We start from the raw sequence: 14699 nt of genomic DNA on the forward strand, positions 1-14699 counted from the left end.
ATATCTCGATAGCCTTTCAAGATCCTTTAGGAGGCTGAGAATAACTAGCGAGATGAGAAATGTTTACAAATTCGATGTATTTTTGGTAGAGATAACGTTGAGATAACATGGGAGAAAAGAGATATTGGACATGCAAATGTAGCCATGTCCACTATTTCAATGAGCTTATGTGTCGGAACATAGAGATTGATTGTAAATATCAAATCAATGCAATGATCACAAGTGCCATTGAATTTTATTTTAGATGTCTTTGTTGATAAAAATGTTATTGTATTCATTTGATGAGAGTCACTGCTTTGCTCCAACAACTCAAACAAGTGGAGCAAAGCTCGAAAAATATAGATATGTAAAACCTACAATTGTAAAAACTTGAAGAGCCTGCAATTTGAAGATAGGGAGGGATGTAGGGGAAGAGAGATAATTTTTTAATAGTTTAGGACACTATTGGATTAGAGAAGCTATACCTCATCGGGGTTCTAAGACATGCATATGGGTATTTTTTTCCAATCGTTTAAGGTATGTAGGATCTGTAAGTTTGACAACGTAACTTTATGAGGTGGTTATGAGACATTTCACATGCTAATGATGCCCAATTATGTTGGGAAACTTGGATAATATCTAGGAGACTGTACCGTTTTTTGAGGGCTATGAGATATTTCGTGTGATAATGATGTCCAATGATGCTGGGAAACTTGGATAATGTCTATGAGACTATACCATTCAGTGGAATAGGGAGGAAATTGAAGGAGTCTTACTAAATCAAGCATTTCTTTCAAAGCTAAAGCCTTTGGAGGATTTTTGGTTCTATTATTTATTGTGCCAATGTGTGTAAGTTTCATTTTCAAAAGTGTAAGTCTAAAGAGAGGGTGTTAGATTATAAAGCTTCTTTATGTAAAAATGACAAGATATTATGCGTCATTTTTGGATGATTGTTCACACGATCACTCGATCACCTCCATGAATAGGAAGTATTTAGATTTTATAAACAATTGCAATATCTAGAACATAGACATATGTTATTGTAACACAAGATAATATCAAATATCTTATTTGAATCCCTCACATTGATTCACTGTTTGTTGCATTGTCATTGTGGCTCTCATTCAATTAGATCATATTCCAATATAGGCGAGGAGGGGAAATCGCAAAAGTAACAAACAACTTATCCCATTCCATGTAATTTTCAAAACCATAAACAATGTGAGCAAGAAATTTATGAGATGTTAGACCAAGGAGTGGGTTATTGTGATCAAAAGTATCTCTCTTTTTGACTAATTTAAGAAGTAAATAAACATTGCTAAAATAGGAACAAATTCTCATAAACTTCATAGTGAAATAGGGTGTTGGTCACTTCGGAAAATGACATGGGATGAAATATTTTGTCACATTTGCAAGAGTAAGAGCGTTGAAGATGAAAAGAACCTTCTCTTGAATTGTGATATTCTACTGACCTTTGATTTAATTTTCAAAATATCTGTCACTCTACTAGTCTTCTTTGCCATTCAAGTTAGCACAACTATGGTGATGTTGGAACTAATTTGATAATTCTTTTTGAGCACAAAAATAAAATGTAAAAGAATTCGTAGGATTCTACTGTATAGTCAGGTTCTATTGCTGCTGATTATGCATGTTGCGTTGCAATACAGCCAGGCCTTCCCTGAATTCCATGTGGTCCTACACACAATTGATGTAGGTTCGCCTATTTCTCCTACCAGCTAGATAATTTCCCACCTGCGACCCCCCTGACCCCGACCTGTGACTGCCCCAAGAGCTTGACCGGGAACTATTCTCTGTACTTTGCACACTCGAATCCATTTTCAGACTTCCCAGAATGTCAATGAACCTTCTGTCACTCCAGCTCAAATCCGAGATGCTCTTGTCCGACAGCTCCCAAAACCGACCATCCACCATCCCATCCACCTCACTAGCCTCCAACGAAGCCCCAAGGTTCTGACCCAAGACACCCTCAAGTTTAGAAGTTTATAAACATTCTCTCCAACAATAATCTTAAAATCGATCGTATTCATACAGACTTTACTCTACGATTCTACTCTCAAATCTTCCTTGAGGTTCTAGACCAGAAGCCAATCCCAATTCAGCCAAATAACAACACCAAACCCTACAACGACACTGAAACCATCAACTCCACTCAGACCCGTGGCCCCCTGAAGCTTCCCACTCGAAATCTCAAGCTCATATGACACCTTGAGTTTCTCCCCTTCAACCCAAACCCAACAACTGACTCACAACGACCTCAGCTTCAGCCGCCAGGCCTTCACAGAGGCCACCTGATCATTAAAGAACCTTGAACCATGAAAAATGAACATACCGTTATTCCTTATATAGCAGATGTAGGAATGTGTGATGATGTAGTACCGTGTGAATAAGCTAATGGAGGTGAGATCCCGATGTATTTCCATAATTCGCAGGAATCCACTATGATTTCCTAGTTCTTCTCTTGGTCCATCGTTCCCATCCTAAGTTTCCTCCCACAAGTGATCAGGGTCGTTTTGTGCTCCATAATTAAACTTCTCCGAAATCCCCATTATCTTGCAATCACCCAATGTGGCGCGCCGACCCTTGCACAAAGAACCAAGGTGTGGGAATTGATAACACACACAGAGGTCCCTTCCATGAACGAGTGTTGTACTAGGGCGACGATCATAGAGACGTCGCAGGTGTAAGAAAAGGACGCGCTTGCCACGGGGTTCCATGACAGGCCAAGGCTTACATGGAGTGATTCGAAAGGGCCCAAAGGGAAGGGGGATGAGGTGGGCAAGGGTGGGGAATATGACGGTAAGGAAGGGAGGCGGGAAGGAATGGGAGAGGGGAGCATCAGGGAAAAAGAAAGGGGAATGGTAGAGGGAAGGGATGGGGGGAGGGGGTAAATAGGGAAGAGGGGAAAGAAAGTGAAGGGCAGAGGAGGGGAAGGAAAGGGGGAGGGATAAGGGGAGGCAAGAGAGGCCAATTAGCTACCCTAATAATCTAAAAGAAAAGTCCCCAAATATTAAGTTTGTTAACTTCCTTGTAAGGCTAAGAGAAACCTCCACAATCCAGAATTTGTATCTCATCAACACACTTTTGGGATGCTAGTCATGCCTGCGACCTCATTCACAATTCTCCTTTCTTCTCTCAACTGGTATGCATGGTTAGGCTGTTTGTCAGCTTCGTGATTATTTCCTCTGAGACTATGGAAGAAAGACACCAATTCGAAGGAGGGGAACAACCCTTGGGATCTCTTGATTATTTGGTTTAAGGTAGTGTTTTTAGCTGATGAAGCATAGATCATATGCCTAATAATTATCATGGAGTTCCCTAATACCTGTATTGTTTTTATGCCCTTCTTTTGGGCCAATGCGAGACCGAGGAACAAGCCATACGCTTTTGCTTGGTTGTTTTTCTTTCCATCCAAGCCCCCAAGCATATCTATATTCAATGATTCCTTCGGGATTAATGAAAATCCCTCCCCCTCATGCCACCCCTTTCTGATAATGCTTTCTGAGCATAAAAATAAAATGTAAAAGAATTCGTAGGAGTCTCTTACCATCTAAAGGTTCCATGGACCATGTAGACCTTGGTGAGTGCTAATCATCATCATCATCATCATCATAACCATATAAATGACTAGATAGTATTATTATCTAGATATCTACATTGCATTCATTTTTGTTTATCACTATTAATTATAGTTTACATTTTTATAAACATTTTTTTTCTTAAGCTTGAATTAGTTTAATTCCATATCATTTTCAAATTCAATGCATGCATTTTAAATAACGCAATATAATTGAGAAGGTAAAAGAAGAATCATAACAACACATTTCTTTTTTTCTGGTACAGTAAGAAGTTATTAAAAAAAGAACATACATTTATATGTGATATTCTTTTGAATCAAATTTATTGTCTAGCACACATATTTGATGAGAAAATTATTAATTTAAGTTTGATATATTTTTATGTGATATTGTTTTAAATCAAATTTATTGTGTAGCACACATATTTGATTAGAAAACTATTAATTTAAGTTTTATAAATTAATAAAAAAATAAAATAAATTTGACTAAAAATTGGTAAAAAGCATTTGAAATATTAATAGGAAATATAATTTTGCAAATTAGATTTTACCAAGTAGGAAATGGAGTTTTTTTTTGGAGTAAGGATTAGGGTAGTCTTCATCTTAGGTTATTTTTAATCTTAATGTTGAACGAAGTTTGACTTAGCTTCTTTGGGGACAGTTAACACAATGCTCATCAAGAAGCAATAATTTTTTTTAGTTATGTTGGAAGTTATTAAAAATAAAACAATATATATTTTATGAGATATTCTTTTAAATTAAATTTATGAGTACATTTTTGAATTTTTTTATCAATTAATTTAAAAGAAATGAAAAAATTAATTAAAAAAAAGAAGAAAGAAATTGATATTTTGATAAGAAACATAAATTTGCAAATTATCTTTGAACACTGAAATAATTTAAAAGATAACAACTTATCAATCCACCATTGATATCCATGGAAAGAAACCCACAATACCAGAAAACTACTACAAAATGAGGTGGATGAAAAATGGTTATTATGGTGGGTTCTAAATTAAGAGGTTGTCCTTGTTTTTTAAAGTAAGGATTAGGGTAATTTGCGTAAAGAGTGGTTGTTTCATGTTATTGAACAATGTTTGACTTAGCTGCTTTCCCGGAGGGTTAACCCACAATGGAAATAATCTTCATGAAGAGCATAGCGATATGTTTGGAGATGGGAAAACGAATATGGTTTGGTACAGTAAATGTGCGTGATAAATACAAAATAATGCTAAACATCACATCGATGACTGTTTATATATATATATATATATATATTAACTGTGGACGACTTAGTTCAAAGTTTATATATTTAAAAAAATATTTCCAAATGGAAAAGGTGTGTTGTGCAATACTATTCTGTTTAACCAATAAAAGAAAAACAGAATGTTTCTGCTACGAGTAGACAGACTGACCAAGTCTGCATGAAGAAATGAAACCCGAAATTGTTGACAGCTTCGTTGAGATACTTAAATCTAAAACATATCCCTTCTTCCCTTGGTCGAGACGCAGCCAGATCCAATAAGGGCAGGGTCATATGTGGCGGACGGGATTGGGGTTGGGTAGCCAATGACTATGACTGCGTCTTTCTCAATTTTAATTTCGAAACACGCAACCGCGTCCAAGTACAAAGAAGGAGTCCATCAAGCAAGCAAATTTAACTCAAGAACTTGGCGTTGGCGGCATTGCTGTTATAAAAAGGAAGAATGCTCTTCATATTTCACCAAACTCAATCTATCATCTTCATATTTCATCAGACTCCATCTATCATCTAAGGATCAGATCAGATCAGAGGGAGCATCTACTCAAATCGAATTGAAGAATAGTAGTCAGTCAGTTGCCTGCAGTCCAGTCATGAAATCCTTTCTAGCGCTAGCGCTTGTAGTACTAGTGGCGCATAATATTGTTAATATTGTGCGTTCAGGTGATGCAGATCGTTTACAAGAAGTTTGTGTGGCTGACACGAAGAGTGGAGGTATGTAAGACTTTGAGTTTGAGGCCGTGATCATGTGTTTGCTTACCAGGGTTTCGTTTCGTTTCATGCGATGTGAATAATAATATAATCTGATCATATATATATGTTTATTAGGTTTTCGATTCGTTTCATGCGATGTGAATAATAATATAATCTGATAATATATATATTTTTATTTGACTGTAATTGCAGTTAATGTGAACGGGTTCCCGTGTAAGGATGCAAGCATGGTTACCGCAAATGACTTCATGTTCAGGGGCTTAAATATTGCAGGGGATACAAGTAACATGATGGGATCCAACGTCACTGCAGCCAATGTAATGCAGATACCAGGCTTAAACACCTTGGGAATCTCCATGGCTCGGATTGATTTCGCTGCTCCTCTCGTCCTTAATCCCCCTCACACTCATCTGCGGGCCACAGAAATCTTGGTGGTCATCGAGGGTACTCTCTCAGTCGGCTTTATCACCACTGCCAATAAATTGTTCAGCAAAACGCTTGAGAAGGGAGACGTTTTCGTGTTCCCCAAAGGTCTGGTGCACTTCCAACAGAACGTGTGCTATGGTTTTTGAATGTGTAATTTCAACGCAGACGTACATCGCCAGAAACCGTTCACCAAACTCGCCTGAGATTTCTCGAACCACTTTCCTGCAAAGTCATTTTCTGTATTTTTGAACCCGATGCAATATGGTGCAGATGCGTGGCTCTCCCCATACGTAAGCAAGTCTGACATTCTCAGGACATAAATCTCTACAGCAAACGGCCTCCCGATATTCTCCTCCACCGTTCGATTGTTTCCATCGCTCTCCACCGTCGATTGTCTGAAGATGCATACGAGCCTGCAGTAAATGTTGCGTCGAGTAAAATAAAATCTTGGTTGACTGCAGACTTTTTCCATGAAGACATTTAATGAAAGTAGGTGAATATTAAAGTTTTTATATACAACACGTAAGTTTTTTTATGTCGAAGGTATGGTGCATTTAAAGAAAGGCATGGTAAGTTTGTTTTTTTTTATGCAATGTAATATTCAAAAAGAAGGAGCTCGTATATTATGTTTTTGTTGGTTGACTTTTGGTACTAAGACTTGAGCACAGCAGTGCAATACGAAAAGTGAAGATGAAGTTTTTATGAAGCATGATGCGAATATAGCACAGCAGTGCGGAAAAGAACCAGAATCCTTTGTATGGTTTTGTAATTTTGTTTATGTGATATGCACAGAAGTGAAGCAGACGTATAATGTTTTTGAGCTGCATATGTAAATTTTTATTACAGCAGTAAATGTAAAAGGGATTTTACAGCAGTAAACCCAGCTCAGTAATTCTCAGGTGGAGACAGAGTTGTTTTTGTTGAATCCCTCTCAGCAAAGAGGATGAATATGTATCAGTGATTTTTGTTTTGATGAATAGAAATATTTTTGTGGTGGTGTAATACTCTGTCTTCAGTCATTTTATTTTAAAGCTTCCCTGTGCACAAAAGATCCTGGAGTAAAGGAAACAAAGCATTGCCTCTGTGGAGTTTATTTTCTTTGTTTTTGGGATTTTCTCAGATAAATCCCCAACAGTGGTATCGGAGAAGGTTTAGGCTCTTTGAAGGTGACAAAGAAGTTGAAGGGAGGAGTCTTTTTTGCAGCAGTAGATCTTCTCCAGCAAAGTAAAGTCTCAGGCAAAGGATTCAGGTATTTCAAAAGTTTTTTTATGTGTTGCTGAAGAAGCAGTCAGTTGTTTTAAAATACACAGTCAAGAAATTGAAGCATAGTTGAGGCTGCAAGAATGGCTGGCACAAGCACCAGTAATAGCATGGGTATGCAGCTCCCATTATTTGATGGTAAAAACTATGACTATTGGGCAATAAAAATGAAAGCCTTGTTTGCTTCCCAAGACTTATGGGAAATAGTTGAGGAAGGTTTTGAACAACCAACAGATGAAAATGAGTTTAATGCATTAACTCAAGGAGAGAAGGATCTGCTGAAGAGCTGCAAGAAGAAGGATTCAAAATCCCTTTTCTTCTTGTATCAAGCAGTGCATGGAAGCGTGTTTCCAAGGTTAGCAGCAGCTAAGACATCCAATGAAGCATGGCAAACCCTCAAGACAGCCTATCAAGGCATGGAGAGAGTGAAGACAGCAAAACTACAATTGCTGAGGAAGGATTTTGAGAATCTGTGCATGAAGGAGTCAGACAACATTGACTCATTCTTCACACATGTAATTGGTTTTGTCACACAGATAAGGACTCATGGAGAAACCCTTGAAGATAGGAGGATTATGGAGAAAATATTGAGGGTCTTACCCTCAAAGTTTGATGCGATTGTCACCACCATTGAAGAGACAAAGGATCTCTCAAAATTTTCAGTTGATGAGCTACATGCATCACTGATAACACATGAGCAGAGGTTGAGTAGGAATGAAAACTCATCTCTAGAGCAAGCCTTCAAGACCCAGATGTCCTTTGGAAGAGGAAGAGGTCAAGGCAGAGGTAACAAGAGAGGAAGAGGCAGAAGCCAGAACAGAGGTGGAAGGAACAGCCCAGCAAATGCACAAGGAAGAGGCAGCAATCCAAATCAGAACCAAGGTCAAGGCAGCAGCCAACAAAGAGGACAACATCATGCTCAAGGACAAAGGTACGAAAAATCCAATGTCCAATGCTATTATTGTAAAAAATATGGGCATTATGCCAGTGAATGTAGGAAGAAGGAGCATGATATAAATAATAGACCAAATGCAAATGTCACTAGAGAAAACATCAGCCAAAATAATGTGTTGTTAGCTTGTAACATGGTTGAAACAAACAGTGAGGACATATGGTTTTTAGACTCAGGTTGCAGCAACCATATGACAGGAAACATAGCCTTCTTTTCTGCCATAGATAAAAATGTGAAATCAGAAGTCACACTAGGAACTGATAGTAAAATCTCTGTTATGGGAAAAGGAGAGGTAGAAATATTTACAAAGCAAGGAGAAAGGAAAACCATAGCAGATGTCTACTATGTCCTTGGAATGAGATATAACCTCTTGAGTATTGGACAGCTTGTCCATAAGGGGTACAATGTTTTCTTTAAAAATGATGTGTGCACCATCATGGATATAGCACCCAGCAAACGATGCATTGTTGAAGTAAAGATGACAAGGAACAGGATGTTCCCTCTCAGGATCAGGGCAGATTTGAAAAACAAAAATGAAATTGCAGCAGTCACCCAAGAGGCTTTCCAAAGCGTGCCAAAGGATGAAAATTGGTTTTGGCACTTGAGATTTGGACATCTCAATTTTGGAGGTCTAAACTTGTTAAGCAGAAAAGGAATGGTAAGAGGATTACCATTGATAGAGAAACCGGACAGCCTATGTGAAGGCTGCATATTGGAGAAACAACATAGAGAAAGTTTTCCATCAGGGAAGAGCATAAGGGCAAAGGCACCCTTAGAGATCATCCACTCAGATTTATGTGGACCAATGCAAAATCTATCATTAGCAAGCAGCCAATATTTCCTAACATTCATTGATGACTTTACAAGAAAGACTTGGGCTTATTTCCTTAAAAACAAGAGTGAAGTGTTTGAAAAATTCCAAAATTTCAAAGCACTTGTGGAGAACCAAAGCGGGCTGCATATTAAAGTTTTGAGAACTGATAGAGGAGGTGAGTATATCTCCAAGGAATTCCTAAGATTTTTTAGAGAAAATGGAATTCACAAACAGTTTACAGCAAGGTACACTCCGCAGCAAAATGGAGTTGCTGAAAGGAAGAACAGGACCATCATGGATATGGTGAGGAGCATGTTGAAGGCAAAGCATTTGCCAAATGATTATTGGGCTGAAGCTGTAAATTGTGCAGTTTACATTTTGAATAGCTGTCCTACAAAAGCAGTGTTGAACAAAGTGTCGGAAGAAGCATGGAGTGGGAGAAAGCAAGGAGTCACCCACATGAGAGTTTTTGGATGTGTGGCCTATTCACACATACCAGATCAGCTAAGGAGGAAGTTGGACAGCAAAGGGGAGAAATGTCTTTTCATTGGATACAGTGAGGAATCCAAAGCCTACAGGTTGTATATCCCATCTACCAAGAAGTTTTTCATCAGCAGAGATGTTCAATTCATTGAAGAGGAAGCTTGGGATGGAAGCAAAGAGAAAACAGTGAATGTTAAAAACTGTTTGTGTTATAGAAATTTTTGTGCCTTGCATCACTGAGCATGAAATGTCAATAATCAAGGGATCCAAAGTCCCTAAACATGTTGTTCCTACCCCTAGAAGAACAAGGCCAGCAAACCACAGCAATTCACAAAAGTTCTCCACCTGAAAACACTCAAAAACAAGGCAATTCTGGATCATGTCAACTGCTCCACTGAGCATCTGCGCTGAATGTCAACTGCTCCACTGTCTACCTGCATTGAATGTCAACTGCAAAGAAGGCTACCTGCGCTGAGCGAGTTTGGACAAGTGGCAGAGTCATTCCTCAAGGTGTCAATGCCAAGGAAGCTTCCAAAATGACACTTGGATCAAGGAATTCGACTGGTGATGAGTAAGAGGTTCCAAATCTCCAAGTGGAAGCAAGAACCTCCAAGTGGACTCAAGAACTGAAGTGGGAGAGGACACTAGTCAGCTTCATGCCAGCCTCAAGCTAACTCATCCTTTCTCCAAAACTCCTATATATAGATCTCTCTCATGAGGTCAAGGGAAGGCTGGAATTTGGTATTTGCAAAGAATTGTTGTTGGTTTGTGGCTAGAAACATTGGGTGTGTTATGCTTTGAAGGGAATTGAAGAAGGAATTCCATTCTGCTGGGAAGGAGATGCTGGGTTGGAGCCCTATGGGTTGTATCTCTTCCTGAATCCTGTTACTTTCAATAAAGCTATCTTGATTCTTCCCTATATGCTGGTGTATTTTGTATGATTGCATTAGTATATTTGATTTACTTCTAATCCTGAATCATTTATGAATATGTATATTTGCCTTTGTATTGTGTTCTTCTCTTGTTGCAAGTAGCTGTTCTCTTGTCACAGGTAGCTGTTCTCTTGTGATCTCGTGGGATTCAAGTAGCTGTTCTCTTGATCAAGCGAGGAGGCAAGTAGCTGTGGACACACAAAGAGAAGAGGATCTAGATCGAGGGACAATCGGAAGACAACGGTAAGTCTGCCAACCTCCCCTCTTTCACATTTCATAAAGGAAGGAATCATAATAGCTGTATTCGTTTGTTGCTAAGGCGCTGTCACACCTTAGGTGGATAGGATCGTCCTAAATAGGCATTTTTCCCCACAACAAATTGGCGACTCCACTGGGGAAGAACTTGTTTATTCATTTCATTTGTGTTTCCGTCATTTGTTTACTTCATAGACTTGACAGCAATTCTTGAACTGCATCTTTCCCGGATGCAAAGTAAAAGTTGTTGCTTTGATCCAATATGTTGGACTTGTCTATGATCTAAACTAGATCCACAAATGATTTGATTGATCCTTGTGATAGTCTTTAGTACCCTATCAAAGCATCCCTCTGTTTATACCTTGCTTATGTTTCTGATTTGGCCTGAAACAGTTGATTTTTGAGCATTTTGTGACCCAGAAACCAAGAGAAACGAGAGTTTCTCTCTTCAGCGCAGGCACTGTGAAGGCAGTCTGCATTTCAACGCAGGTCCCTAAGGGGCTACCTGCGCTGAATGCCAAACTGACAGTGTTGGAGCTGCGCTGAACCAGTGTGGCCTTGAGCAGCTGGGGTTCTTTGTCCTTTGTTGCCCTATTTTGATCTCTGTTTTTGCAGCCTTTAACCAACATAGGTACTAGCCTGATAACCCTTTTCTTTGCCTGAATTCCGCCCCATTTTTGTACAAAAATATTGTGAATGTTTTTATGTGTTTGTGGCGTCATTTACAGTCTTCCTTTGCATGAGTAAAGTAGTCTTTCTGTAGCCTTTGATTCAGATCTGATTGAGAGTGATCTTAGAAGAGAGTTCATTGGCTGTTTGTTCAGATTGATCATAGTTTTACTTTTGCTTATTGGTTTGAGTTTGTTCTTTTCAAAGTATCAGAACAAGTCTTTATTTCAAAAATCGCAAAGTGATTGTAATCTCTTCTACCCTTGTTGATTTCGAAGAAAGAGAACTTGTTTATTTTGATCATTGTAAAAGCAAATTCAAAGTTGTGCAAAAAGCTTTCTTTGTAGGCAATTATACTAAGAAAGGTGAAAACAAACACCTGCATTGTGCATTTTGCATTTGATAGTTTGCATGTTGGATTTAGGAGAAGTGCATTAGAGTGTGCTGATTGCTCTTTGAGAAAAGATAGTCGCTCTCTTTTCCCTTAGTAGCTAGGATTTTCAAAGTTGAAAGATTGTAAAGCTTGCTTATCATCTTAGACTGCATTTAGGAATTTGTATCATACATCTCGTGGTGAACCTTGAAAGGCAAACTTTAAAAAGATCAACCTAAAATAAACTGAATGAACCTAACAACGCTTTGTAACATAACGCACAACATAGAGGTCTAGGCTAGAGACGTGTTCCGACGTCGTTAAACATAGTGACTGTCGATCTCGAAGAAGGTGGGTGATTCCTCCTGAGAGTCGGTGGCGCTAATACGGATTGTGCTCCCACGTACCGTCGCGTATATATTGGGAGACCCCTATAGGCATATATCTTTTATTCTTAGGAAGCCATGTCGGCCGCCCTACTGATCGCAATGCAGTGAACACAGCATTCACGAAGATCGACCACCCGTACCGTAAAACGTATTCTGTGGTTTTGCGAAAAGTTTGGCACACCCTCTGCCTAGATCCCCAGAGCAGTTTCTTTTGGCCTTTTTCAGACTCTATAATAGAAAAAGTCCATCTCAGCATTTGTCACTTCGGGCTCGTTAAAACATCGAAGGAGACTAGAGTCATCTTTATCTTTTTCTCGACTCTTTAAAACTGAAAAAGCAAGTTGTGTCTAAAAGCGTCTAATAAAATTCATTCAGTTCGGAAACACAAATTTCCCCTTTTTATATTTTGGTTGATCGAGTAATCCGCAATCATGGAAGAAAGTCAATTGAAACCCCGTCGTTCGCGGAGGCTTACGAGTCAACCGTCTTTGTCTCCGGAATCGAAAACAGTATGGACAAAGCGAACTCGTATAACCGGTTCGAAATCTCCTATCAAAGTTAGAACAAGTGTTCCAACTACATTTGAGATTCCGGTTACTCCAAACATTTCTGGAAACCCTGCCTCTATAGAAGAAGTTCAACAGCCACAGAAGGACAGTAATACTGATCCTAGTCTGAGGGCAAATACTTATATAACTGAACTAGTTCCATCTGTAACCGGTCCAGAGAGTTTTGTTCCTCAAACAACTGTCGTTGTCGAAACAACCACTTCTTCGGCACCAGAAATATTTTACGGACCTGACGGTCTTCCTCTTCCACCTGGTTTGATTGCGATAGAGGAAATTGTAGAGGATCCGCAAGCAAATACTCCAACCCATTTTGGAGTAGGAGTCACTCTATTTCCTTCATCAGAAGTTAATCCACCACAAGTGGAAATTCCTGTAGAATCGCTAGGCAATCTATTGGATAGACTTAAAATGTCTGAACAACCGTCAACATCTAGGACTGTGTCAAACGACACAGCGACAGCAGAAGCCCCTGCCGTCACTCCAACAATGTTTGCCGGCATACCATCTGTCCCAACTAGCTCACAACCGCTAGAAGGAGTCCACCAAGGGACTATTTTGACAGTGTGGTCTGTTCCAGTTTGTTCATCCAGAATAATATCCGGCAACTCTTATGTTGAGACTCGCCAAATTGATCCATTTGGAGGTCAATTTGGGCAATTCAGTCCCCAAGGACAATCAATCCCCTTGAGTTCCGGATTGCTACCGTATGGGGGGCAGTATGCCTTTTCATTACCCCCTCCGGGAGGGTACCCATACGGGAGTTCACAACAGTATTCAGGTTATACTGGAATTACATCAGGCAGTTGGGTACCAATGCTACCTCAACAACCAAGGTTTGTATATTCTGTGCAACAGTGTGTACCTATGATGAACATCCCGACCACACCGGCGATTGTAACAGTGTCACAAGTTCAAGGGATGCCTGTTGCATGTCAACCTCAGATTTCTCAGGTCGTAATGCAACAGCCTCTTGACCATGGGTCACAACCACAATCGCCAACTGGTGGGGCGACACAGGTCCAAACGGGTACAATTACCCAACACCTTGGTCCAATGGTTAGCATAGCACAACAGAACATGGCTTCACAACCATGGCTAGTGCAATACCAACAACCACAATTCCAGCAAGTGTACCAAGGTTCCGAGCAGCAGATCTTTGCGAACAGTGGACAACCGTATATCCAAAACGGTCAAAACCAACCACTGTACAGTGGTCAAGTCCACCAACCGTATCAGTCATACCAACATCAATTACATTATGCTGGTATGCAAAGGCCCACTGCTCAAGCGATTCCATCGTACCCTGGTTATGCTTCACCTAACCTGAATCAACAGTTACCATTCGTGGCAACTTTAGAGTTACCCGATTTACACCGGTTAACCAACGATCCGATTGCTTATGCCCCTTGGTGGCCAGCGATTCCTCACAAACTTCCATCTGACATTCCTAAATTCAATGGAAATCCAGGTGAAGACCCATCGAATCACGTGATGACTTTTCATCTGTGGTGCTCGTCAAATACCCTGAACGATGATTTGATAAGGCTTCGCCTTTTTCAGAGGACATTGACAGGTCCAGCGGCTAAATGGTATATTGAATTGCCTAGAGCCTCTTTCGACAATTTTAGCTCCCTAGCCACGACTTTATTAACCCATTTCCAATTACCGATAAGGTATGAAACGGGAACAGAAATATTAACCAACTTCAAGCAGACAACTGCCACTCATATATCTGATAATATACATGAGTGGCGTCGTCGTCGTAGGATGGTGAAAACATACGTTCCCGATCAGCTGTTGGCTGAATGGTTTATAAAGTCGTTACTTCCTGCTATAACGGAAGATGTGGCGAAGGGGGGAGTCGTAACAGAGGAGCAAGTTATTGCTCGTGCACAATATCTAGACTTAGTTTATACTCAGTCTGGCACGCTCTACGACAAAATACCTGACGCCCCTAGACCGGAATTTTCAATTCCTCCTCCTCCAAAATCCAATAGTGACTCTCATGCCGGTGATGGCGTGATTGGC

At 39.8% G+C, this 14699-nt stretch overlaps 1 protein-coding gene across 1 annotated transcript in view; it reads left to right on the forward strand.

Moving 5' to 3' along the window:
- LOC149257281 (germin-like protein 1-3) overlaps nt 1-14699 on the forward strand; it is a 48099-nt gene that overhangs the window by 20261 nt on the left and 13139 nt on the right. Inside the window, exons 2-4 of the mRNA XM_089368113.1 lie at nt 5499-5549; nt 5742-6105; nt 7111-7124. Coding sequence (XP_089224239.1) covers nt 5499-5549; nt 5742-6105; nt 7111-7124 — 429 coding nt within the window. The remainder of the gene's footprint in view (nt 1-5498; nt 5550-5741; nt 6106-7110; nt 7125-14699) is intronic.

The sequence above is a fragment of the Pinus tabuliformis genome, chromosome 6, assembly GCF_031772625.1.
Source record: "Pinus tabuliformis cultivar Carrire ecotype Pingquan chromosome 6, CPIR1, whole genome shotgun sequence".
NCBI classification, from domain to species: Eukaryota; Viridiplantae; Streptophyta; class Pinopsida; order Pinales; family Pinaceae; genus Pinus; species Pinus tabuliformis.